This window comes from Rattus norvegicus, chromosome 13 (genome assembly GCF_021556685.1).
Source record: "Rattus norvegicus strain SHRSP/BbbUtx chromosome 13, alternate assembly SHRSP_T2T, whole genome shotgun sequence".
NCBI lineage: Eukaryota > Metazoa > Chordata > Mammalia > Rodentia > Muridae > Rattus > Rattus norvegicus.
The window spans coordinates 93,142,823-93,168,572 of record NC_141546.1 but is presented as its reverse complement, the minus strand read 5'-3'; the positions used below and the strand labels follow the sequence as shown (position 1 = coordinate 93,168,572).

General features: G+C 45.6%; 1 protein-coding gene across 1 annotated transcript in view; it reads right to left on the bottom strand.

Annotated features, from left to right (window-relative positions):
• Kif26b (kinesin family member 26B) overlaps window positions 1-25,750 on the bottom strand; it is a 399,395-nt gene that overhangs the window by 108,017 nt on the left and 265,628 nt on the right. Inside the window, exon 5 of the mRNA NM_001109079.3 lies at window positions 2,641-2,824. Within this exon, the coding sequence (NP_001102549.2) occupies window positions 2,641-2,824 (184 nt within the window). The remainder of the gene's footprint in view (window positions 1-2,640; window positions 2,825-25,750) is intronic.

The window sequence follows — 25,750 nt, the reverse complement described above, 5'->3', positions numbered from 1 at the left end:
TATATTAAGCTCAACTGTATTTATTTGAGATGTTAAAACATAATTTATTTTAATAGATGGATGAATGAAGCTTTCCCCACAGGAGTAGAGAAGCTGCAGTTCCTAAATGCAGTGTAGTATCTAGGAAGGGGGATGAAGCCTGGGGAGGGGTGGGTATGTGGCAAGATGGCCTTCCTGTGGTTTTAACATAGCAAGGAGACTCCTACCACCACCCCTCAGAGGACATAGTCCATCCAAAAGTCACTTCCTCCCCATCACTGCTCCTCATGGGTCAGCACAAGCACAGGAAGGGCTCCTCCGCTACCATGTGGCCACGGATTGGACAGAAGCCACAGCATCTCTCCTGTGACTCGCCCTCGGATGCCCACGACATTTCCAGAGCAAACTCAGGTCTCTGGTTGCATTTCTGAATTGCAAGTACATGAGTTAGGTCATACCTTTAATATCAAACGTTAAATTTATGATCTGCTAGGTATAGTACCAGGAGTGGATATATGGTGGAAGGCTCCTTACAGACACATGCTCCATGCAGGGAAACCCAGCCTATCACTGTACTCTTACCCATCCATATTGTTCTTCAGCAGTGCTCAGTCACTTCTGACTCCTCTCCCCACTGTTCTGCTCCCTGACCTCAGCACCCTGTCACCTGACCTTGGTACCCTGTCACCTGTGTCTTGGAATTCCATGGAGTATTTTAGAGAGGTGGGTAAAGGGCACAGGAGATCTTACCCAGAAGGCTTAGGGGTAGGCCCACCTCAAGAAGCATCCACACAGATGGTGTCAGGCCAGGGTGAGCGATGAAGGCAGCATTTCTTGTCAATGGGGCCACAGAGGAAACCTAGGAGTCCCCTGTGATGGTCAACCACCTGGCACCTTTTCTAACAGACATCATGTCAAGGTTTAGGGTAGGATGTTGATGAGAAGCAAGAGCAAGAGAGGGATGTCAACTTGCACCTTGCCCCATGACATACCTTTGACATTCGAGTCCCAACACAGGAACAAAATAAATGTCCTACCACACTTAGCCCTGTCTGTGATGGGACACCTTACACTGTGTACATTTATCGCAACTAAAGGAGGCCTGCAGTCACTTAGACCCGCGAAGCTCCTCTCATAGCTCCATGTCTCCAATGTAGACACTGTGGCCCTTTCTCAGTGGTCTTATCCCTCAGGCTCCCTTTCTGGGAGGGACATCCTGGGCTCTTCCACTTTCTCCACTGCTCCCACACGGTGTGAAGTTGGGGCAGCCCTATCTAAGCTCTGTCTTTACCTCTGGACTTGGAAGTTTTCTCAGATGATGCTCATCTGATGAGAAACACCGTGGAACATTCTAAAACTGGAGGCTTTCTACTACACTCGCCACTGCTCTGTCTAACCTCATCTTGAAATCGGTTCACTTTGGGGAAGAGCATTATGAAGTAAGGGCTTTCCTGTGAGACAGTGGGGTGCCAGGGGTACAGAATGGAAAGAGGAGAATGGAGGAGAGCCGGCACAGAGTGCAGGGTCCTTCTGGAAGGACCATGCTCATCTGGAGACTAAAGTGGGGCACAGGCAAGTTTTGATGTCAAAGGGACAAGCCCTGGTAAAACTCATTGACTGTACACTGGGCTCTGTTTTGTTCTGCATGAACAGCTGGGTCTGAAACAAGACCCAAGGCCAATGTCAAGTCCCACGTTCTGTGTATATTTGTACTCTAAGGAGAATAATGAGTAGAATCTCTGTATCTCTCCAGCTACGTTTTTTTATAAGTCCCAGATTATTTCCCCCACTGAAGATTAAGCTGTAAATTACGTCACGCAGACCTTTATCTTGGGAGAGAAAGAGTTAAGAGTTGACGTTTAGAAATAAAATAATCATAAATGTAGCCCAGTAATATCCTGGAACAGACTTCCCTTGCGTCTTTCTAAGCCCTTGTGACAACTTTGGATTGTGTTTCTTGGCTGGAAAGCTACTGAACCATTCCGCACAGAGCTCACACCAGTGATCTGGTGCTGATGCAGAGGTCACCGCTTCTTGGAAGGGGAGAAAGGCTCAGAAGCGCCACGAGACAGAATATCTTCATCCTGTTTCGCCTGTGTGCTTTCCCTGGGCCTCCAGCCTCTGCTTTTTGGCTTTCGCGTCTCTAATCTTGAAGTGGCTGCGGTCTGTTTCAACAATGCAAAGCCATTTCCCTCACCACCCGAATCAAATCAGATCCCCAACTTAACATACTATTCAATTTGCGTGAACCAGACTTTACCATCTCTAGTTGCCAAGGTAGTCTATGGACAGCAGAAGTGGCTAGACCTGACAGATGGGTGTCATGTCCCCATGTAAAGTTCCATTAAAACATCGGGCACAGAGAAGAACATGAGTAGCAGCGAACTCTAGCAATGTGCGGCAGCGGAAGTTACTCTGAGCATCTTAGTGGTTTATTTCTAGGCCTTTCCATGGTCGTTTTCTGTCAGAGGTTGACCCTGGGTGAATAAAATCCCAGATGGTCGGCACGCTGCTACCTCCAAACCAACTTCTTTGTGTCTCTTTTCGTCCCTGCTACTTCCTCATCCCAACGAATGAGAAACCAAGGTTATTCTCTTCTTCGACAACCTTCCCAGAGCCCTGCCCACTGAGGGAACGGCAGAGGCAGCAGCTGGCACCTACCTTGCCCATGCCAGGAGTGTCCTTCACCTTGTTGACAGCCCTCAGGAGACAGGGCGGGGCCGGGGGAGGTGAGGCCTGCAGGATCCCACTGAAGCTGGTGGCAAAGAGGGGAGCCTCCGCAACAGACGGGGTCGACGGCCGGTGTTTCTTCTTCTTAGATGACAGATTTAACTTCTGGGCAGCTCTGCACAGGGACAATAAAGAAGAGAAGTGGTATAATCAGATGCATTGGGCTGGCCGCTTTCCCCTTTCTCTTAAAGAGCCCCTCTAATTACTCCTTCTGTCTTCATTCTCTGTACCCTCCAGCCCTGTGCTACAACACAAGGAACTTAATTAATAAGCTATGTAATCACTGGGACAGGAGAAAGGAGCTATAAAACCACATGGCTCTAAGATCGCAACTTACAAAGACTTGTTTGTTCTCCACAACACTCAGCCTGGGCATGAATGAAGCCAGTCATCTTTGGGGATCCACAGTACCTAGTCCGCTAGTCACCCCCCTCCCCATGCCATTTCTCTGGCATAAGCCCAACTGTGAAGAACCATATGAGCTCATTTAGAATTTTTTACACCTTGTAAAAAACCAAGCCCGTCTGATGAAGAGCCTGGTGGTGACTGACTGGGGAGTGGCACTGGAGAAATATGAAGTATACTGGTGTGAGGAACAGACATGAGCCAGAGTATCCACTCCAGCAAGGTGCAGGGCACAAGACTACCATCTCCTCAGGTGGATAACGGGCTCTTGGGTAGCACAGTCTTCAAGTACAAAGTGATGTTTATGGGTGTGCAAGGAAGGAGAGGGTCGAGGTAACCAAACGGCACAGAAGGTACAAATGGAGACACATGGGGTAGTGCGGCTGCAGCATCATTAATGACACTGGCTGTTCACACCACACCATTCAAGTGCACCGTGGCACTTAGGGCACCATAATCCTGCCATAGAAAAGACATAAAGGTGCAGACAGCAGTGTGAGACAGGTTTTCACGCAGCCTGTGAGTCTCACTTTTTAAATTAATTCTTGCTGTATTATATCATGTCTTTCTACATAAGTATAAAGGTGTATGTATGGGTTTTTTGATGAGGGCAGGAGGAGGAGACAGTATAGTCTTACTATATAGTCTTGACTGGTCTTTAATTCTGTGTGTGTGTGTGTGTGTGTGTGTGTGTGTGTGTGTGTGTGTGATGCATATGTGTATATATATATGTTTTGTACATGTGGGTTGGGGGACGAGTGTGTGGAGGCCCAAGATTGATGTCAGGAATTATTCCCTCTAGCGCTTCTAGCTTTTTCATTGAGGCAGTTGTCAATCGAATCCAGAGCTCATCGGTATGGCTAGCTGGGGGGGCGGGGGGTTTGGGGTTGTGGCTACAGAGAGAAGTAGCTCACAAGCTTGGACATTTACGTGGGTTTTGGGGATCTGAACGTTGGTCTTGTCCTATAAGAATTTCAACCACTGAGCCAACTCACCAGTCCCTGACTATAGATTCTTGATCCTCCTGCCTCAATCTCCCAGGACAGGATAACAGGCATTCACCACCACAGCAGCTCATGCCAGGCTCTTGTATGAATTTTAATTTCCTTATAAAATGTTGTTAAATGCTTAAGTCTCTCCTAAATCACTGGTTCTCAACCTGTGAGTGGAGACTTCTTTGGCGAACCTCTATCTCTAAGAATATTTACATCATGATTCATAACAGTAGCAAAATTACAGTTATGAAGTAGCAATGAAGATAATTTTATGTTTGGGGGTCACCACAATATGAGGAACTGTATTAACGGGTCGCTCACTGCAGTAGGAAGGTTGAGGACCACTGCTTTCAAACAAGAGCTCCTTGCTTTATTCCTCAGGTCAAAACTTCCCAATGCCTCCACCCTTCTTAGCAATGACATAATGGATCCTTGAGGGGCAGCGGAAGGACAAGAGAACAAGGAACATAGCACTGTTTCCATGCTCCCTCAACCCAGCCTTGTTTGATGATCTGGAACGTTGGTCTTAACTTTGTACCAGTAAGCACCGTTTTTGACAGATCCGGAGCTACAGAACTATATCTGCACAAACATAGCCAGATAGCTTTATTAGTTCAAAGCTTACCTCTCCTTGACTAAAAAACGGAAGCTTAATTCTAAGGACAGTGACATGTCCAGGGAGAGGGTACACCAGGAGTGGGAACCAAGTGGAACAAGGTCTCTCCGGGTGCCAAACTTAGGGAGTGCTGAACTCACTCTACTGTGGGATGGCAGGAAACAGAGGGCAGGGCTGCGCTGGAAGAGCTTTTCCAAGATGCCTTCTCTCCCTGTCAGTGAAAGGAAAAAAATAGGCCCGCTTCCACCACCCCACCCCCATCCCTTCTGCACAGTTCCATGACCATTCTTCCCAGGGGTTTCCATCTAAAATAAAGGAAAGAAAAGATCTGTTCTACACTCATCCAGTGTGTCTCTTACTGGTCCCTGAGATTCTCTTCCTTAATGGCCTGCAGCTCAGGGTGTGTGTGAGGGGAGACAGTGATGGAATCACTGAACATCAAGCCTCACCTCATCTGCCCTTGCTGCTCCAAAGCAGGCTGCCTCCTTCTCAGGGAGTGTGTGTGTGTGTGTGTGTGTGTGTGTGTTTGTGTGTGTGTCTGTGTATGTGAGTCTGTATGTGTGTGTGTGTGCATGTGCGCGCCTGTGTGTCTGTATGTGTGTGTGTGTCTGTGTGTGTGAGTCTGTATGTGTGTGTTTGTGTGTGTGTGTCTGTGTATGTGAGTCTGTATGTGTGTGTTTGTGTGTGTGTGTCTGTGTATGTGTGCATCTGTGTGTGTGAGTCTGTATGTGTGTGTGTGCGTGTGTGTGTCTGTATGTGTGTGTCTGTATATGTGTCTGTGTGTGTGTGTGTGTCTGTGTGTCTGTGTGTGTGTCTATATGTGTGTGTCTGTATGTGTGTCTGTATGCATGTGTCTGTGTGTATATATGTGTGTGCGTGCTTGTGTGTGTGTCTGTATGTGTGTGTGTCTGTGTATGTCTGTGTGTGTGTCTGTATGTGTGTGTCTGTGTGTGTGTGTCTGTGTGTGTGTGTCTGTATGTGTGTGTCTGTGTGTGTCTGTGTGTGTCTGTGTGTGTCTGTGTATGTGTGCATCTGTGTGTGTGTCTCTGTGTGTGTGTGTCTGTGTGTGTATGTCTGTGTGTGTGTGTGTGTGTGCACGTGCATGTGTGTGTTGTGGGGGGCAGCACCAAAGGTGGTACTTATCTATATATGTCAAGAATTCTTTGCAGGGTAAGGACTGGCCACAGCTGGGGCAAGACTGGCACCAAGACACAGCTTAGAAACCTGTGCCTCTGCCGCCTACTCCCACATGTAATCCATAGGGAAGGGAAACAGGCTTCCTTGTAACTAAAGCATGCATGAGGATGACACTCAGAGGTGTTCTTCCTACAATGTCCCACTTCCATGGTCTTCTAGATCCATCTATTTACCACACAGGCACTTTGCCCTTCCTCTCTCCTTGGAAAGCCAAGCACACGTGACACTTCAGCAGCTAGCTGCAGCACTGTCCACACTGGTTTGACCCAAACTCCCAGGAAATGCCACCTGCCAACTTCCCACCCAAGCCCTCCCCTCCCATTCTCTGGAAGCTCATTTCAGTTAAGCATCTGTCCTCAACCCTCTGAAACTGCTCAGATAGGTTACCAGTAACTGCATGACGGCTGTCACGGTCTCAGCCCCAACCTGGACCTGTCAGAGCTAAGAACGCATCCTTCCTCCCTGTCCCCTAAGCTTCCAGGACATCCTGTTCTCTTCCGGTGTCCTCTCAGGGGATGCAGGGCTCAGCGCCTGCTTCTGTCTGCAGTTGCTGCTGATGGCTGCGGGGATCCCATCCCCAGTCTGTGAGTGCTCTGTCCAGCTTAGCTCTGGAGCTCCCTGTTTATTTATCTAAATGCCCCTTCAGCAATCCCACTTGAGTATCCAGTAAACATCTCTAACAGTCATCCTTAAGACTAAATGGCTTCTCTCCTTCTGAGGGCTCCTTATGCACTCACCCCTCCCTATCTCACAATAAAACAGCCCACCATTTAGGAGTTTAGACCTCACCTCACACAGCACACCTGAGCCACCTCAGATTTAATCCATTATGACACAAACCAGACCCAAGATCCTTCTACCACCTCAGACTCTCACATTTCCTATCTCTCCCACTGCACACCGCTCCCTTTGATTATGAGGCAATGGACATTAAAATTAGGCCACTCATGCTGGTCTCCAAATGGCCCCAGTACATTTCCACCTCACATTCCTAGCCCTGCCTCAGGGAGACCAGCATGTGGCCCATTCCTTTGCCTCCTTTAAATTTGGGTTTAAATGTTACTCTATCCACACATTGACCCTGCCCACCACAGGAGACTGTATTTTGTAAAGATGACTCTGTCACTGATGTTCTTACAACCTATCACTGACACTTTGCTGTTGAGAGGTGGGGTCTGTGTTCCTCCTCCCAGACCCTGTGAGGGAATTCCAAGTTGCCTTAGCCCACAGAGCATGAGGGAAGAGCTGTTGTGTGAGTTTCAAGGTTGAGTCACCAAATGCAGTGTGGACTTTGTACAGACTATGATGAAGTCCAGGTCACATGGACAGAGTCACACAGTCTCCAGATGACAGACTCGGGGGTAAAGTGTCCTTCTAGATGATTTCTGTCACATTTTCTTCCAGAGTCTCAGATGTCATGCAGTGGACAGAAGCCTCGCCTATGGCATCCCGTCTGAATTTCTGACCCCCAGGTACCGTGAAAGCTAATAAATGACCACTGTCACTTTGAACCACTGAGTTGGGGGTGAGCATGACAGCCCCAGGAAGGGACTTGCTCACTCTCTGTTGCTTGGCTCTTTCCTCAAGATTGAAGCCTTCCTCTTGCAGGCTCACAAAGCTCAGGGAACTCACAGGACTAAGGCTATCTAGACAGTACACAGTAGGGAAAGTTTATGACACTGCGTGCAAATCATATGAGGGACCGAGAGATGCAGCTTCTGGAATCATCACTGATGCTGGGGTGGGCTGTTCAGTGATACATATCCCCCAGTCAGCCACACTGCTGTAGTGACACCTCACCAGCGCTCCTGTGAGCACCCCTCCCCCACACTCCTGTGAGTGACCCTAATAAACTCCCTGGTTCCTCAAGATGGATTTAGGTGGAATGGTTCCTTTAACTTGTTATTTCCTCCTCTACGGAGGTGAGTAAAAGTAGATGCCCCAGGAAAAGCACCTCAAACCCCCAAAGTCCCAATTCCTGAACTCTGATCATTCCCAGACCAGACTCTGACCGTGTAATGTAGCACATGGTTTACTTAGCTATTTTGTTTATTATCTATTAACCTGATAGAATAAAAACCCCAATAGGGCAAAAAATGAAGAAGCACAAAAATGTCTGTTGGGCGACGAAAAGACTGAAAGACATTGGGGTTACCTTAGAGAAGAGAAAACTGAAGAAAGGGCCCTCTAAAATTAATTAATTAATTAATTAATTAATTAATTAATTAATTATAAAGAAAACAAGCTTACTTAGTTTCCAGAAAAAGGAACAGTGGGCATGGTAGAAACGGGAGGACCACCTCTAAACATGCTGAAGAGAAATGAATGACAAAGTGTCTATGGAGCACGGAGGCTAAGCGTGTTCATAGGCTACTCGAATCCGAGAGGAAGAGATGATGAAGACGACATTACCCCTCTTAACATGAGACAAAGTCAGCTCTAGGGCCTTTGTTACCCAGCCTGAACTTGAACAGCCAGCTTCTCCAGACACTGTGCTGGTTAACATTAGTTACTTTGACCAGAATTAGAGATCTGTAGTTGACTAGGTGACCTCTCTGGGATGCCTGTGAGGGGTTACCTAGTTTAGGTAGTTGAGGTGGGGAGAGCCATCTTAACCATGGCATCATCCCACTGGCTGGGGTCCTGGCTGGGGTCCTGGGGTCCTGGATGGGGTCCTGGATGGGCCATGGCTGGGGTACTGGGGTCCTGGCTGGGGTACTGGGGTCCTGGCTGGGTCCTGGCTGGGGTCCTGGGGTCCTGGCTGGGTCCTGGCTGGGGTTCTGGGATACAATGAGTAGTCAGTAGCATTCATCTGCTTCCTGCCTGTAGATGCCATATGACCAACTCATGCTCCTGACACGATGACACCCTACCATGACTGGCATGCTATACCTTCTGTAACGTACTTCAGTCATGGTATTTTGTCACAGCAATGAGAAGGTGACTAATACAGAAACTAAGTAGGTAACAGTGGACAAAATGCCTAAATTCTGACCATGCATCCATGTAGTGCCTAGCACATCAATATCATTATTTTTTTTTATCATCATCACTTTGACTCTTTCCAAGACTTTGTTTTTCCACAGTAAGTTTCAGAAAAAAATACTGTCTGCTTTCATAGGCTCCTTTAGGAGACTAAATAAAAGCATTATAAAGAGTTTAGGGGACCAATGAGTGGTATTTCGGTGAGATACATAGTAAATGCTGGAACTCAGACTGACTCTAGCTGAAGCAACCTCACATGGCCTCTCAATAGGGATTAGATTGAGGTAGCAAACTCTACCAGAGCAAAACACTAGCTGACACTAGCTGAGACATAGAAGCACGCTGGCTTTATAATTAGAAGGGAGTTCTGAATATCAGAGAGCGCATTCTTGATAAATCGCCTTCGTGAAACATGGAGTATTGTGTCCCTGAAAGTGTCTGAGTGGTAGGCAGAAATCACTTTAAAGGGATATCAGTGAGAGAACCATGCAGTGGAGACACGGGTGAGTTCCGGTCTTACTGCATGGAGACCGAAAGACTCCTCCAATCTCCCAGACACTTAGGAAAGCCTCGTTGGTGGTTACTCTGAAAAACCAGATTCAATTAGAGCTAATTATTTTGAGAATAAATTTTAAATCGTTTCCTTCTTAAAATGGGTACTTTTAAGCTCATGTTAGGAAAATTTCAGAAATTTGAAATGAGCAGGACGTCCCTTAGAGTGGCTGTAACTCCACAAAGGCACTCTCACCCTGACATCGTTGTGAGCAGCTCTCTGATGTGTCTTATATGTTCCAATTCTGTGGAGGCCAGCTGCTTCAGCTCCTTTTATATACGCCTCAATGACACACAGATAGGAGAAGGTTAAAGTTTAGAAATCGCTCACGTATAATGGTATTGTTCGGGGACATAAAAGGAGACGGAGTCACAAAAGAATTGAAAAGGTTGGTATTTCTGGCCAGAGGCATGTTTTGCGAGATTCATGTCCCACAGGAACCCCCCTCCCCAATCAGGGAAAACAGGTGAGTTGTTTTGTATAAATGTTCAAGTGGCAAATTAACCCAAAAGGCCATATTTGCCTGCCTCGTTCCTATGAGGGCAGCATGACATATTTCCCAAAGCTATTCATCCCAGCAGACCTCTTTAACTGTCCATTAACTTCCTATGCTTCCCAGTGCTTACTTCAAGGGAAAAGATCGTCTCCCTAGCAGGATGAGAGTAATATTTAGTGAGCCCGTATGGAGAAAGGGGCTCCGCGTTAAGCACAGGCACTGTGAGAAGAGGACGCAGGCGCACTGAGCAGGATTCGCACTGCGCATGATTCTACCCTCCGGCTCTCCATCCTTCCTCACCACCACTTTATTCTCCCACCACGTCGATGTGGGTTTAGAAATCAGCTTAGAACTGATGACCTTCATCCGATGGCTTCCTGTTCTCACTGGCCAGGTCGACTCAGAGCTAAAAACTGATATTATCAATACTCATAGGGAAGATTTAACTGGTTTAAATAGTGAGGTCATTTTAGGCCCCAGCTGTGAATCACAGTAGAAAATTAGGAAGGATTTTTTCCCATCATTTATACATAATAATAGGTTATTTACATTATTATACATAATTTATATTATATTAATTATATTACTATACACTACATACTAAGTTATACATAAATTATATATTTCTGTATATGTACGTGTTTATATAGTTATGTGTATATTCATACATACATTTATATGTATATATGTATATATTTACATGATATATACATATATAATATGTATATGTGTGTACATAAATACACAAATAAATCTATAAATAATATATACATGTTTCATAATTATATATACATAACATAATTATATATACATATAATTATATGTACATAACAATGTATGATAGACTTTATTAGATGGCAATGCTTGACTTTTAGAAGTGTGGTGTAATTAAATAGAAATCGTCAGTGTATCTCAAGATAATTAAATTGGAGCCTATCTACCTTGATGGTCAATGATTATTATACTATAGACTTTATCATTTTTGAAGAATTACTAGCTTCGTGAGAGTAGAAATTTCCTTAAAGGTTGGTCAGAAAAATCAGGCAATACAGTTATTTTTTTTCCTTTTAACTTACAAGCTTTCCTTTGCTATTTAATTAATTAATTTTTATTTTTCTGTTTACTATACAAGATACTATATACCATCATGGCATTTTTTTCAAACACAATGTTGTTGAGAAGTTCCCTGCCCCCACACCCTGCCATCTCCCTCCCATAATCTCCCTCACAGCCTCCTTTCACAGAGTCGTTTCTAAAGGGCCTTTATCCTTTGTATGATTCCGCCCAGAACATGTTGCTGAGCGTGACTTGAGGATTTGTCTGAGGGGTGTTCAAGGATGGGGAGCTCAGAAAAGGTGGGGGAAGTGTTTACACAAATTAAGAGGTCATTCGAGGCCTAGTCAACCCAGTGGGACAAGGCATGGAAGGGGTCCACTGAGAAATGACAAGGTCATCACACAGTCACACCTGCTGCCCTGACAGGGTCCTGACCTAGGTGTGGGACCGCGACAGCCAAATCATGTCCACCAGCACGTGAAGGACAACCCAAGCTGCAATTTAACGTGAAAATGGCTGGCACTGTTGGGGCTTCTGTGCCATCATGGAAATATGTCAATGCTCGGAGGACTGAGACTCTCTCATTATGAGTGAGGACAGATCACGGGAGTTTCCAGAAAATCCACAGGGTCAATGACACAGGGAGACAAGATAAACAAGACAGATTATATATAGGCAGAGGAGGTGGCAAGAGCTCGTGGTTCAAGAAGGACCCTCTGAAGAGAGTTAAGACACCTAACCGCGTGTAACAAACACCAGCCACCCCTCAGCTTGAGATAGCAGCTTGTCAACCTGTGTCAGAGCACTCTGCTTGGGCTGTGAAATACACCACAGGCATTTTGGGATTTCTACAATCAGGAAGAGTGCCTTCCCACACCCCACTGCCTTCCTAGTTCCTAACTGGCCATCAGGAAGGACAGTTCTATATCTCCAGAGACTGAAAAAAAAACAAAACAAAACAAACCCAACATATGGGCCTTGGAGTTGTTCTGATTTTTATGCGAATGATCCATTTCATTATCACAGAAAGATAATTTGTGACAATGACTTCAGATAAAGCATTCATTGCTAGGAGGCAAAGCACGACTGACCATCACCCTCCAACAACATCACATTAAAACGCCGCCACAGGAAATGGGTTGTGACTTCAAAATGGATTGAGTTTTGTGCACAAAATACTCGACCTTAGCCCTGGGTGAGAATGGCTGTGCATTTGTTCTTCTCTTACAAATCATCCCCACCCACCTCTTCAGCTGTCCGTGTCCTTATTTCTAGTGACATCGTAAAGCGGTAGGTCTTTAAAAGAGTGCTCATGGTTTGAAGTGTGGCCTTCTGCTTCTGTGTCTCCTCCTCCCCTGCACTGTAGATACACTGAGGGCTGCTCTCCTCCTTCTGTGGCCCCCAGACCTGCATGATAGCTTAGCATCTTGCTGATGGGATAGCATAGAGACACACTAGACTTCTTCTGTGTGTGTGTGTGTGTGTGTGTGTGTGTGTGTGTGTGACACCCACACATGCTTGTGCTCATGTGTGAGTATGGATGCCTACAGGGTGAAGAAGATGGAGTTGGAACCCCTAAAGCTGAAGTTATAGGTGATGTCGACCCATCCAACATTGGTGCTGAGGAACGGACTCCAGTTCTTAGGAAGAGCAGTGAGTGTTCCTAACCACTAAGCCACCTCTCCAGCCCCAACACTGTTCTTAATCCACCCAACCTTGGGTGTTACAGCAACACAGCAAAGTCTCACAGTTAAGTCGTCTGGAGTTCTCAGTAGTTCTTAATGCCTGAGAGGTTTTACGGTTTCCTAAAGCATTGCCCTAATGTCACCACATCCATCTTGACCCAGCGCCCAGTCAAGCAGAGAAGGTGTTTGTATTGAAATTTACGAGTTACAAAATACCAACACTTTAGCAGTTAACCTGATTCAATCCCCGGTCCCAAAAGTAATGGTTGTCATGCCTGGGACTGATACTTAAATAGCTATTGTCAGAATATTTTATCATGGAAACAGGCACTGAAACTAATCAAACCCTTTCTTCCTAGAAGCCCCTGTCTGAAGATCTTTCTATCTGCCCAGACCCAAACATGGTTACTACCGAGGGATGTCCTCTTACCCATCCTGTGTCACACCTGTGCTAATCTGGGCTCGCAAAGGCAAAAGAGAGCCACAAACAACAGACCTAAGTGACTGGGAATGCAAGTTACATATTCCACCATGCCAGATAAAACGGTTTTAGTTAATAAACCTGACGCTGTGTCCTCTAAGAATGAGCGGTAGTAAGTCGGCTGGTCATACTGAATGGAAGCATGTGTGGTGTTTTGAATAGGAATTCCCCTCCCCGCCAACATAGACTCATGTATTTGAATGCTAGGTATTAGAGTGTGGCACTACTTGAGAGGGATTAGGAGGTGTGGCCTTGTTGAAATAGATGTGGCCTTCTTAGAGGAAGTGTGTCACTGGGGGTGGGCCTTGGGGTTTCAGAAGCTCAAGCCAGGCCCCTGTTTCTCTCTCTTGCTGCTTCCTGAGGACCAGATGTAGAACTCTCAGCTACCGTGTCTGTCTATGCGCTGCCATGATTCCCAGCCATGATGATAATGGACTAGAACTCTGAAGCTGTAAGCAAGCCCCAATTAAATGCTTTCTTTTATAAGAGTTGCCATGATCATGGTGTCTCTTCACAGCAATGGAACTCTATAATATTGTTTTTTAGATTGTCTATAAATGACAGGCAGAAAAAGATAGTCCTAGGGGAGTTGCTCCTTTGAGACAGTAGTGCCTGATTTTTCTGCAGAGACGCGGTTGTCCATAAAAGATGTATGTGTGTCTACGACAGCATGAAGACTGCCCAACCAAAATGAAAATTCCTTCAGCGAATCAGTGTATTCCAGGTAATCCGATTTCAAGGTTCTAATGAATTTAATGATCTTTTCATTACATTGGGCTAAATCATTTATCCATATGCTAATGTAAAGTTAAAAAGAAGATGTCGCGTGATCTACCAGAAATAGACCATCCATCTAAGAGCCAAAGGCAGCCATTCCCTCCTCCGAGTTTTCCTAAAGATTTCTCTTCCTTCTCTGTTTGGCACAAGACTGTCTTGAAAAGGGGTCTTGCTGCTCACTTTTAAAGTCTTCGTTATAAAAGTAATAGCACGATATGCTCATTCCTCTGTGTTTTGCCTATGTGAAATTTAAAACTGACATGGAATCACGCACTTCAGATAGAATGTGTTACCTGAAGCTGCAAACTGCTGTCAAGGTGTGAGAACTAGAAATGGGCAGCGTTGGCAGAGAAAACAAAGCCTAATCTATAACTCTTTGCTCAATGCCTACAGTTTTTTTTTCTTTTCAGAGCAAAACTAATTAATTGTCAATGCTAGGCAACATGCTATCTGCTTTGAGGGTTTCTTGGTTAATTAAATTTGAGTATAAGTTTCATTTGCTAGAAGAAGTGATCTTCTTCCCTGCCATATTTTGATTTTCGAAATTATTTACTACAGTTGAAATCTGAAGGAATCATTAACTAAGGCTTTCCAAATGAAAACCAGCTGAGTGGGGTCTCTGCACGGCAGCTGTATGGAACTGAGCAAGAAGTGGGTCATTCTCCGTCTGGTCTCCGCTGCAAGGCGCGGCTGCCCTAGATTTCTGGCCGTGGTTATGGATTGCTGGTACTTCAGCAACCCTGCTGAAGTCTAAGAGGCTGAAATTACATCACCCCTGTTATGGTTGAGTTATAAAATATGCCTCCAAAAGACTTATGTGTCAGGGGCTTGGCCTTCAGCTGGTGGTGTTATCTTGGTAGGTTCTAGAAACACTAGGAGGCAGGACCTAGATAGAGGAAGTAGGTTTCTGGTGTTAGTCCCTAAGGGTGTCTTGTCTCTGATTCCCCTCTTCTGTACACACTCGCACGCACGCACGCACGCACACACTCACACACTCACACCACCAGGAAGTTCTTCTGCTTCACTCTAGCCACAGAAGCACAGAGCCAGGTGTCCATAGGTTCAACCCTCTGAAACCATGAGTCCGAATGAATCGTTCATCCTTTAAAGTGTTCCCTTGTGTACTCTGTCATATCGAGAGAGCTACCAGATGCCTCGCTCAATCTAGCTACTGTTAAAAAAAAAAAAAAAAAAGGTTGGGACGGAGTTTAAAAACTATGGCAGGTATGTCGTGCAATAAGGTGCAAGTGCCAGATACATTCGTTCAGTGCTCCGGAGCAGCGACAAGGAAGCAGCTTTCTCTGGTTTTCCTAAAGAACACAAGCAGTCGTGGAGTGGGTGGTACGGGTGAGATTGCTACAGAACGAAACCGGCTCTTAAAGAGAAGACTCTGTAGTCACCACGGACCATCCAGACTACTGGGAAGAAATGATTTTGCCAAACTTGCGTCCAAAGACGCGTATTTGCTTTTTGCCACACATACTTGCCCTCTTTGATGATCTCTGTGAGGGCGGGGCCGTTAGGTGATGAAGTAGCCCGAGGTGGCAGGGCGGAAGTCTGGATACCAGTTGCCATTGATGGGAAGTAGACTGAGCACCAAACACTAAGCACTTCTCCCACTTAAATCTCTCTAGTGCTGCAATTCACGTTATTGGGGCCGCGCTCCAGGACAGGCCTGCGCATGTGCAGTGAGGGTTGGTCAATGATGGCAAGGGTGGGGCAAGAAAGAAGAATTTAAAACTAAGGCAAAACAGTGGCGTCCTCTCATGTATTTATTTCATTGGTCTCAACTAATTTTTCATAATATTTCTTATTACTTCCTTGTCATATAAGATACTTAGTAAGTATTTTTGGGAAGGATTATCAAATGATCAAATGAAGCTGTAAGGAAAGAAAACCATCTGGAAACAAATAGTGAGAAATAGAGAAATCGATCAAAGCAAAGGGAAGATTTATTTAAATTCCCCAGTGAATTCTGTAAAGTGGCTGAAATCACAATAAACGGCACACTGAGCTAGTTTTTAATTTTAGCAGACATATTATGGGTAGATTTTTCTGTGGAAACTCCTAAGTTAAATAGTTATCAGACTCTCGCTTTAAATACTTCCCTTGTATTCTGCAGAATTGAGTATAATTCTGCTATTTCGTTTTTATTTGTGTGTGCATGGTGTGTATATGTCTGTGTGTGCAGGGGTGCATATGTCTGTGTATGCAGGTGTATGCATGTCTGTGTATGCAAGTGTGCATGCACAGGCCTGTGAAGTCTTGAGGTCAACACTGGATGTCATTTCTCTCTCTCTCTCTCTCTCTCTCTCTCTCTCTCTCTCTCTCTCTCTCTCTCTCTCTCTCTCTCTTCCAAACAGGGTTACCTGGCAAGACTGGCCAGCCAGGAAGCTTCAGGGGTCCAGCTGTCTCTACCTCTGTCCACCTCAGCAGGCTACAGAGAATGCCACAACCCCTATCTGGCTTTTTTGTATGGGTTCAGGGACTCAAATTCATTTCCTTATGCTTGCAGGGCAGGCACTGTATCAACTGAACCATCCCCCAACCATAATTATGCTCTTTTAAGTGGCCATATAGATTTTAAAGTAGTATTTCAACTTTACCACCATGTTAATTATTCCTATAATTTTCTGACATTGAGTGCTTGGCTAAGAATAAATCATCAGGCCCGATATGACTGCGTGGAAAATTATATCAATGCCTTGATAAAGCATCTAGGAACAAGACTGTAAAAAAAGAAATTAAAACATTTGTGCTCTGCTGTAGAGATGGCAAATGCTAACAAATGTGTAGAGCCTCTGGGCAGGTCCTGGCACTTAGGGACGCCTAGCAGTGTCCGGATGGAAGCTTTATCACAAGTGTGTTTTAGGAGACTCTTCCACAGAAGCTTCTAAGTGCATGAGTTGTAATCAAAGAGCTGAAGCAGGCGCCTGGGAGTTATTCAGCCTTTCCATTGCTGTGAAGAAACACCGTGACCAAAGGGAGGTGGGAGGAAAGGGTTTATATGGCGTGCGCATCATAGTTTATTATTCAAGGAAGTCAGGAAAGGAACTCAAGTGAGGTTGGAGTCAGGCGCTGATGTCGAGGGAATGGAGGGGTGCTGCTTCCTGGTTTGCTCTCTATGACTTGCTCAGCTGCTTTCTTATAGAACCCATGGCCACCAGCCCAGGGATGGCCCCACCCACAATGGGCTGGGCTCTCCCCCTTCCATGAATCGCTAATTAAGAAAATGCTCTCCAGGCTTGCCTATAGCCCAATCTTCTGGAGGCATTTTCTCAACTGAGGTTCCCTCAAATGCAGGCTCTGGCCTGTGTCAAGATGACATAAAATAAGCGAGCCCAATCCCTTTGTCTCTATGTCAGCCCTTAGTTTGTGTTTACTAACGGTCAAATAGACCATGACAATGATGTATGCCAATCTGGATTCTTGACCTTAAATTTGAGTTTTGGTTTCCCCTATGGCTGGGATGGTCAAAAAAGAGAGCTTTTTCATTTGAACTGGCGCACTGCGGCCATCTCCAGCTCTCACTGGATGCCAGGAAGGTTCTGACCACGTTTTTGTTTCGCTCTGAAAACTGGACCAAGAGATCAGTGATGTGTCCCTACCCTTGCATTGCTGGGGCACGGGAGATCACTTACTCTGGTTTCTTCTCCGACAGTGTATCCTCAGACAAGACTGTCCAGGGAAAAGAAAACTGATTGTCAACTACAACCTCATGTAAGCTGTGTCTTAGGGGCACTTAGATAGAATTATGCAAAATCAGTGCCCACACAAGACCAAAGCCTTGTGCTAACGAAATGGACACAGCTGGCCCTCACTGAATCTGAGCCGGCATCACTTTCCATAGTCCGCTGGAGAGAAGTTGTCCACACTGGTCATGAAGGCTGGTAAAGTCTGGCCACCATGCCTCTCATGTTATCGTCACAATGAGAAAGAGGATGTTAGAGGGACACGCGTACCACATCTTAGAGTTGGCTGCAGGTACGTGTATCATCCCCACAGGACTGAAAGCTCTTTAAGGTCCCAGGACAGCTCTCTTTTCTAAAGTTGTATTCCCCGACACAATGTGAACCACACACATGTGAAAGGATGGATGGACACATGCATGTGTGGCTGAGTGCATGAACAGTTAGGAGGATAGATTATGTCATTGGTATTACAGAAAATATTCTTCTTGACAGGATCAACCTTAGAGTCCTCATGTTCTCCTCATCCATAGTGAGTTTAGAATCACTGGTCCAGCTGGAGTGATTTTTACCTGAGGATTTCTCCGGGGCAGAGGCTTTAGGATGCATCGAGATGCAATTGTACACACTGCGAAACAAGCTTGTCGGGATACAGTGACAGGAACTTCACTGTGCATAAGGAATTCGATTATTTGGATGGGACAGGAGATAGGATTCTGTTTGGTTTTAGTGTGGTCCTTTAAACCTGGGGCTTCTCTGACTGTTCAGGATCTTCCCTTTCCTGTCTCGCCATCCACATGCTCCCTGATGTCATGCTGCTCCAAAGGAAGAAACAGGTAGGCAGCGCTAATGTTGAGTATGGCCTGTTCCAATAGGGAGCAATGGGCACTGATGGGTAAGGGCTTCATGGTGCCTACAAGCATGGAGCTACTACAGTTATTCTGCTAAGTGGACATAGCGTCAATCTGCCAATCTAAATTCATTTCTCTCTACCCATAGATTAGCACGACTCTCAGACCTCATCAGAGAAGTATATTTGGGAGCTTATGATGATCATCAGAGAACTCAACCGGTCAAAGGGCAGAGAGCAGAGTGCCCAGCCACAGACTGGACGTCTACACAAGACTCCCTCCCCAAGGCTCCGGAACCGAAAAGGAGGGAGTGAGAAGATGACACAAGAGTCTGGGATTGATGAGGCTGGAGCTAAAAACGTGTCTCCAGGACGTGACAGGGCAGCAGTACCTGTGCATTCACAGCAGCTGTGGTGGCCTGCACAAGTGCAAACCAGTGGACATTTTAGAATAGAGGGGGAAGGGGTTCTTGAGTCCCCACCCATTACTGAAGAGCAACGGACAACTGATGGTTCCCAGGGGAGGGGGAGTCCGTATTCTTTAAGGGGTGGCTCCTGGTAGGTCAACCACAGTGTACTGTGTATATAAAAGTATAGGTGGACAACTTAAATTTGAGTTGATGAATTATTAAAAACCAAAAAGACAAGAGAAAATTGGGGGAAGGGGGAGGGGAACGAGAATGTAACTGAGCGGAATACAATGAACCGAAACACAACGTATGGAATTCTTAAAGGTTTAATGAAAATATCCGTTAAAGGAACGATGCCCGGTACCTAGTAGATATTAAAGAAACACTTGAGAATAAATACATGAATGGGCTTCTCCTTTGTTTTTAGTGTTTGCTGGCTTCCAGGTGATGGCGGTACATAAAGCATTTTATAATACGCTATTTTCTAGGCTATCACATTCACAGAATGAATGTAACAATTGTGTTCATTATAATTAATTTTCTGTATCATTATTAATCTGTGTCCAACATGTGTTTTTCCAGGCCTTTGGGAGTGAGATTTTCTTCTTAAGTTATCTGTTGACACAAATATGCCTCTGGGCTCTCTGTGAATCAGAGGCTGTGACTTTGGGCTTTGCAAAGTTAATTCTAGAAGTCAGTTTGATTAGATGATTTTTTTTCCACTTCTGACCTTTAGAAAGGAAATCGCTTGCAAGGACCTCTCTTTACTCCAGGGAGACCCCCTAATCCGTGTCTCTTTGGCTTCTTTCTGGGGTAGTTTTCAGAGCACTAGGACACCCTGAGAAATCACTCACATTTGCAGACTCATAATTAGTCTGTAGTTTATTTTAGGAAAGCATACTTTTTCCTCAAAAGTATATTTTCTTTCTGTACATGTTGTTGAGTCTTTCTAGGTACAGTCTCACCAGGACACTCCCTCCTCTAGCCTCTGTCTCCTCAGTGGGATTGCAGGGGTGCACCACTCTGCTGGGATCGTAGGCACGCGTCCCTACGCCTGTTAAACCCATGACATTCTTACTCTTGAGCATGTTCTCGATAGGCTGTGGAATAATGACAACAATTCAATCCCAATCCTATCCTGCATATCCTGAGGATGAAGATGAGAAATAAACCAAACACTTATTTTTATCGTTTTTCTTCTCTATTAGATGCATAAAACTTCTAAAAGAAGACAAGTATAGATGTTCTACGTTAATCCAGAAAGTTCTCCAGCACAAGCCAGCATTGCCAATCTCTCTTGGAAGTGAGTTTCTATAGTTTGAAAGTCCAAGGCTCTCTCTCAACGCTTTGTTGGGCAACTTCCTGTTTCAGGCTTCCTTTTCTCGTTCCTTACAAACATCATTTATACACACATCCTATAGTTCCTGGAAAGCAAAGCCAATACGTTTACTCAAGTATTTATCCTGTGGGCGCCAAGGGCTTTATGGCCCTTCCTGAATGACAGAATGTCTGCAGAGATGTCACCTATAAGCGCTTGCCTCAAAGTATGCGTACTTGAGTTCCAACCCCAGAACCTACATAAAAAGCCGAGTGCCATCTCAGCTGAGATGGGAGGCAGAGGCAGGTGGATCATTGCAAGCTTTTGGCCAGCTAAACTAGTTTATTTAGGAAACTCCAATCCAGAGAAACCCTTTTCTAACAAAAGGTACGAGGCACCTGAGGAGTGGACACACGCACGCACGCATGCGCACGCAGAGAGAGAGAGACAGAGACAGAGACAGAGACAGACAGAGACAGAAACAGACAGACAGACAGACAGCAGACAGAATCATGAAGAGATCCAAGCATGTTTAGGAGTGTGCTCTTTAACTTTAGTTCCCTTCCCTAGAATTCTGCTCTTTAGAGTTGAAAAAAAAATCAGCCAAACATGTGAGCTGTAAGGATTCTCCCAGGGTCAAGACTGCAGCCACAGTGATGTTCAGCTTTCTATGAAACGTATCCAAATCATTATCCTACACTTCAGGGGCTTTAGAAGGCTCATTAGGATCTTTCCCTCCTATTATTGGCTTGTCAAGTGCAGATTAATAACGTAACCAGTTGACAGAATGCAGGCAGAGTGAGTGCTTACAACCCAGGATCACCCACAGAGTGCTGTACGATCCTGGGCTTTCACTACAGTTTCCTGGATACAACTTCGGGTCCTCTCAAGTGGCCCCAGGTTGGCTAGGCTCATTTTCCTGCTCTCTCTCATATACAGCTTTCTCCTCCATCCCCCTCTGTTTTCCAAGAAAGGCTTTTTAGAAATGGCTATACTATCTCCAGATAAACTAGTACGCTCAATTAGTTTATAATTGAAAAATGACCATCCCCTGTCAGTCATTAAAAAAAATCTGGTGTAACCACAGGACTTGTGCTCCCTCTTTATTGACCCATGATCTACTATTTCCAACCAGCTGCAAGGATGTGGTGTGATCTTGAGTTTTGTTCTCAATATGTGAGAATTCAGATCTTCCATGTTTCCCCAAAGGCCATGTGCAAAAGGCTTGGGTAAGGTGACATAATCTTAGGAAGGCGGGGCCTAGAGGAAGGAAGTGAGAATCACCAAGGGGTGTGCTCTGAAGGGGAGATCAGAATCTCACCCTCCTCTCCCTCTCTTTGCCTTGTAGCCACGATGAAACAAATGTCTTTTGTTGTTGTTGTTGTTGTTGTTGTGCTGTCCTCTGTGATAATGTTGTGTTTTGTCACGGACCAAAGTGACATGGACTGAAACCCTAAAACCATGGATCGTGGGAAAGCTCACTTCCTGCTAAGCTTATTTCCAACAGAGTTTTTGTCACAGTGACAGAGAGCTGCTATGGTGCAATTTCTGTTTGTCATTATTGTGATGTTCTGTTTAATGTGATCTGTCACTAATCACTGCCTAGCCTGAGAGTCTGCGAAATGTTTGGTTCTTATCATCGCGAGATATGCCTATGGTTGTACAGTGCCATCCACTCTTAGGCTAGCATGAGTAAACAGAAACTTGTGGTAATTCCACTTGAAAATGGCATTCCTTCTCAGACAACCCCCTGCCTCATCCTTCTAGACCCTCTATTCATTCTCTACTTATGTGAGTCTGAGAGCATCCTGCTAGAAATACACCTCCATAGTAAGGAGTTCTCAGTGGCTGACTGGAGTCAGCTCTGACCTCAGTCATTGTTTGCCTAGGTTCACTTTGCAATCCCAGGACCCATACAAAATGCCTAAAGTTCCTTTGGTGCCCGGTTAGCATCCTTACATTGTGCATCGACTTCCCAGCTTGCACTTGATCCATAGACCTGGATTTTAATATCAAATGATTGACTGGATTTGTATTAAGATCCCAAGAGTTTTAATCATGATGCCCCAGAAATGGAAATTTCTATAGATTTAGTCAACACTGCCAAAAGCTAAATGCTGACCACAGTTTCTCCTTACTATCTAGATTCACCCCCAACCCTTTTCCAAGTGCCCCATGGTTAAATTTTGGCACACACTAAACCGATACAGGGAGAGAAAGAACCCACACAAAACACCTGGTAGGGTGACGGCTGCGTCGTGGAGAGCCCAAGCCATCGACGTGGTTCCCTTCCCAGCCCCCCATCCTCCAGCTTTCTTTCTCAGTATCTGGCAAAGAACTTTTGTGTTCAGCTGAAGAGAATATGCAAACGACAGTCTGGGCTATCATCAACCTTCTTACCTAAACATAGACCTTACATACTTAGGAGCTGACATCTTGGATTTGTGCTTTGTGGGGTTCCGCCATGTCCCCTTGGAGCACCCATAAGCAGCGAAAGGCCTCGCAGGCTTGTGGCTTCGCTCCGCACCTCCACCCGGCACCCGGATATGGCAGGTGGTTCATGTGTGAAGATATCCGGGGTCAAAAGAACGTGAAAACGAGGGGAGCTGCTACAGCCTGCGGCCCTGAACCTGATTCCCAGAGCCCTTGCCCCGCCCACAAAGGTAGCCGCCTGTAGACAGAGATGACCATCTGCATCCCTACCGACTGGTCCACAAACGAAGTACACGCGTGTATACTGTACAGGGCTCCAGGGATCCCAGGACCATCTCGTGGCTTTCTATCGGGACTAGAACCATCCATTCCTGCCAGACATGCTTTTGGTTTTGATTTTCCCGAAAGAAAATTTTCTGCAGGACAATAGACTTTTACAGTGAGGAAGGAGTCCATTTCAACATGAACCTGAGCTCACAGGGAGTTGTGGAAAACCACACGCCCAGTCTGTGGAAAATGGATGGCTCCTGCTTTGGTTCCCAAGGCTGGGCTCAAAGAGGGTGGACAATAGGTGTCACCCTCCTTAGTGGTGGACAAGTCCCACATGGAAACAAACACAAGCAAAATAGAGGGGACTCCAGACTGCAGCAAAGACTCAACAAAACTGGGATCCAGGACTGTGGTTGTCAAACTCAATTGACTCCTCCATGACGAGGATTAGGGGAAGTAGGTAAGGAACATTTTTGGTACTCTGGGCCCTTTGCTTTCTTTCAAAATTTTGAATTTTTTTTACCTTAATTTTATGTGTATATATGGGTGTTTTACCCGCATGTATGGCTGTGAACGGGGTGCATGCCTGCTACTTGCAAAAGTCTGAAAAGGGCATGGGATTCCCTGGAACTGGAATTAGGAGGTTAGAGACACTAGGCAATTTATAGATTAGTAGCTCACGTGAAGGTAGTAAGTATCAGTTATGCAACTCAGCGGGTACCTAACAGCAGCCCCTCCCCTGACCTACAGTGGGAACATCCAACCTGAGACCCGTGTGGCCCTGGAGAGCTGTGAATGCAAAAATCATGAACCCGCCTAAAACATCATGTGTTTGCAATTTACCTTGTTAAACTTTACTGCACATTTCCTGAGGGAGATCCTTTTAGATGACAATGCTGTGTTACAGTGTCAAAAGGTTGGGCTTGTGGAGGGGGGGGCTGGGGGCGGGGGGAGAGTAACATTTTCCTCTGATCAGGAAAACTTCTACAGCCATTTCCCACGAGTCAAATGTCCTCTCCTTACAAGTCTGATAATACGAACTTTTAGGACACCTAATGCAGTCATATACATTTGCTGTGTATGACAGATGTGTTCCCAGTGAGGAATGTCTAAACTGAGCTGATCGATGGGCGTTACCTCGTATATCTCTGGGGATCACACTTCAAATCCACTCTCAGGGATTTTAAGGAATTTTAAGGAATACGGTCTGTTGCTATTAAATGTAATCATTCTCCAAGTCTATCAAAGATGCGTTTCCTGCCTGAAGTCCCTCTGAGGGACAAGGTAGAAAAGAGGGGTTGAAAATAGGTATACTCTCTGCCTGCGTTGGCTCTGCAGCCAGACCTGCCAAGAACTTGGGGTTCTCTGCAGGGCGGGTGGCATGGAAGAGAAACAGATCTCATGAGGAAAAGTACTGGGGGCTGTGAAAGTAAGAAAGATCGGAATTAGAACCCAGATCCTATGTGCCCTAAGAGAAACAAGGGGGTCTCCATGGCAACCCTGATCTTCTGAGATGAGACTCTCAGGCCACACTTTCTGAGAACCTTTCTTCACGGAATGGAAGCTGTTGTCTCGGAAGATAGCTGACAGACAAAGGTGCTCACACAGCAATGAGCTGACAGTCCATCTTAAGCAAGCTTTCCCAGCAGAACCCGGGACCCCAAAGTGAGCTTTGTCTCACCTGTGAGGAAGTGTAAGCTTTCTAAGTATCTGGTATGACCAGTGTAGACCTTCCCAGCTCTTCTTAAAACCTTCCCTGAAGCTCCTCAGGAATACCCAGCCTCTTTCTCACCTTGATTCTTTTTCTTTTTTCAATTGCTCAGCAGTTTTCCTGATGCTAATCACCTGCCTCTCAAAGATGGCTTGCAGGTATCAGCATATCAGGCCTTTTCCCTCATTCACCACTAAAGCTACTCTCCACCCTCCATTAAAACCCCGTCCTTGGTTGTTTATCTTTCTCCTTTAATAGGACAGAGAAGGCCCAGGGGGACTTGAGGCCTTTTTTCACCAAGAACACCTCTGAGGCACCGAGGGGCATGGACCAGGGGAGGAAATTCAGACTGGGATATGTGCTCTTTTTAAAATGAGCGGGCATGAGGAAGGTCGCTCCTTACTGTCCTTTCCAGTTCTGGAGGAAGCACCTTCTGTCACCCAAATCCAAAAGGGTTAAGAAATAATCCCTCCTCACTCATCGGGAAGGTTGCAATTGATACCTGCCTTAGTGGGGACCCAAAACAAGCAAGGTAACTTGAGTGTAAGAAAAATCTTTCAAGTCTGATTCTGCTTTAAAAAAAAAAAAAGTTTAATGATGTTTCTTTTCCCTGCATGCTTTGCTCCAGGTTCTTCCCTTCCCTTCCAAACCTCTTCCAGATGTGTGCATCTACCAGAGTTCATATAAACCAGAAACCCAAACAAAACAGCTCCAAGAGCTCAAAGCCTTTCCCCTTGCAATCAACCACTCACGTGATGCTGCCAACATGTGTTTTCTGTCTCAGATTCCCCTTGATAACAAAGGGCATATTTTAAAAGGCGTGGTCCTAGGTAGATTTGGCTGGCAAGAATCACAGACCAGTCCGGGGATTCAGTTTGGCTTTCGCCTGATCCCCGCAGGAGCTTGGAGACTCTTGATAACGTTATGTGCCGATTAATAAAGTTAGCACCACTTTGGGTCAGGTCTGATCTCATTCTGCTGCTCGCAGAACTGATTTAATATTCAACTGAGCTCATTCAGTCCTTGATTGGCAGAGCCTCGGGTTGCTCTAAAGTACTCTCTCTGTCCAGGGCTGGGCTGGGTGTGTTCCCAGGGCATGTAGAGAAGGGGATTT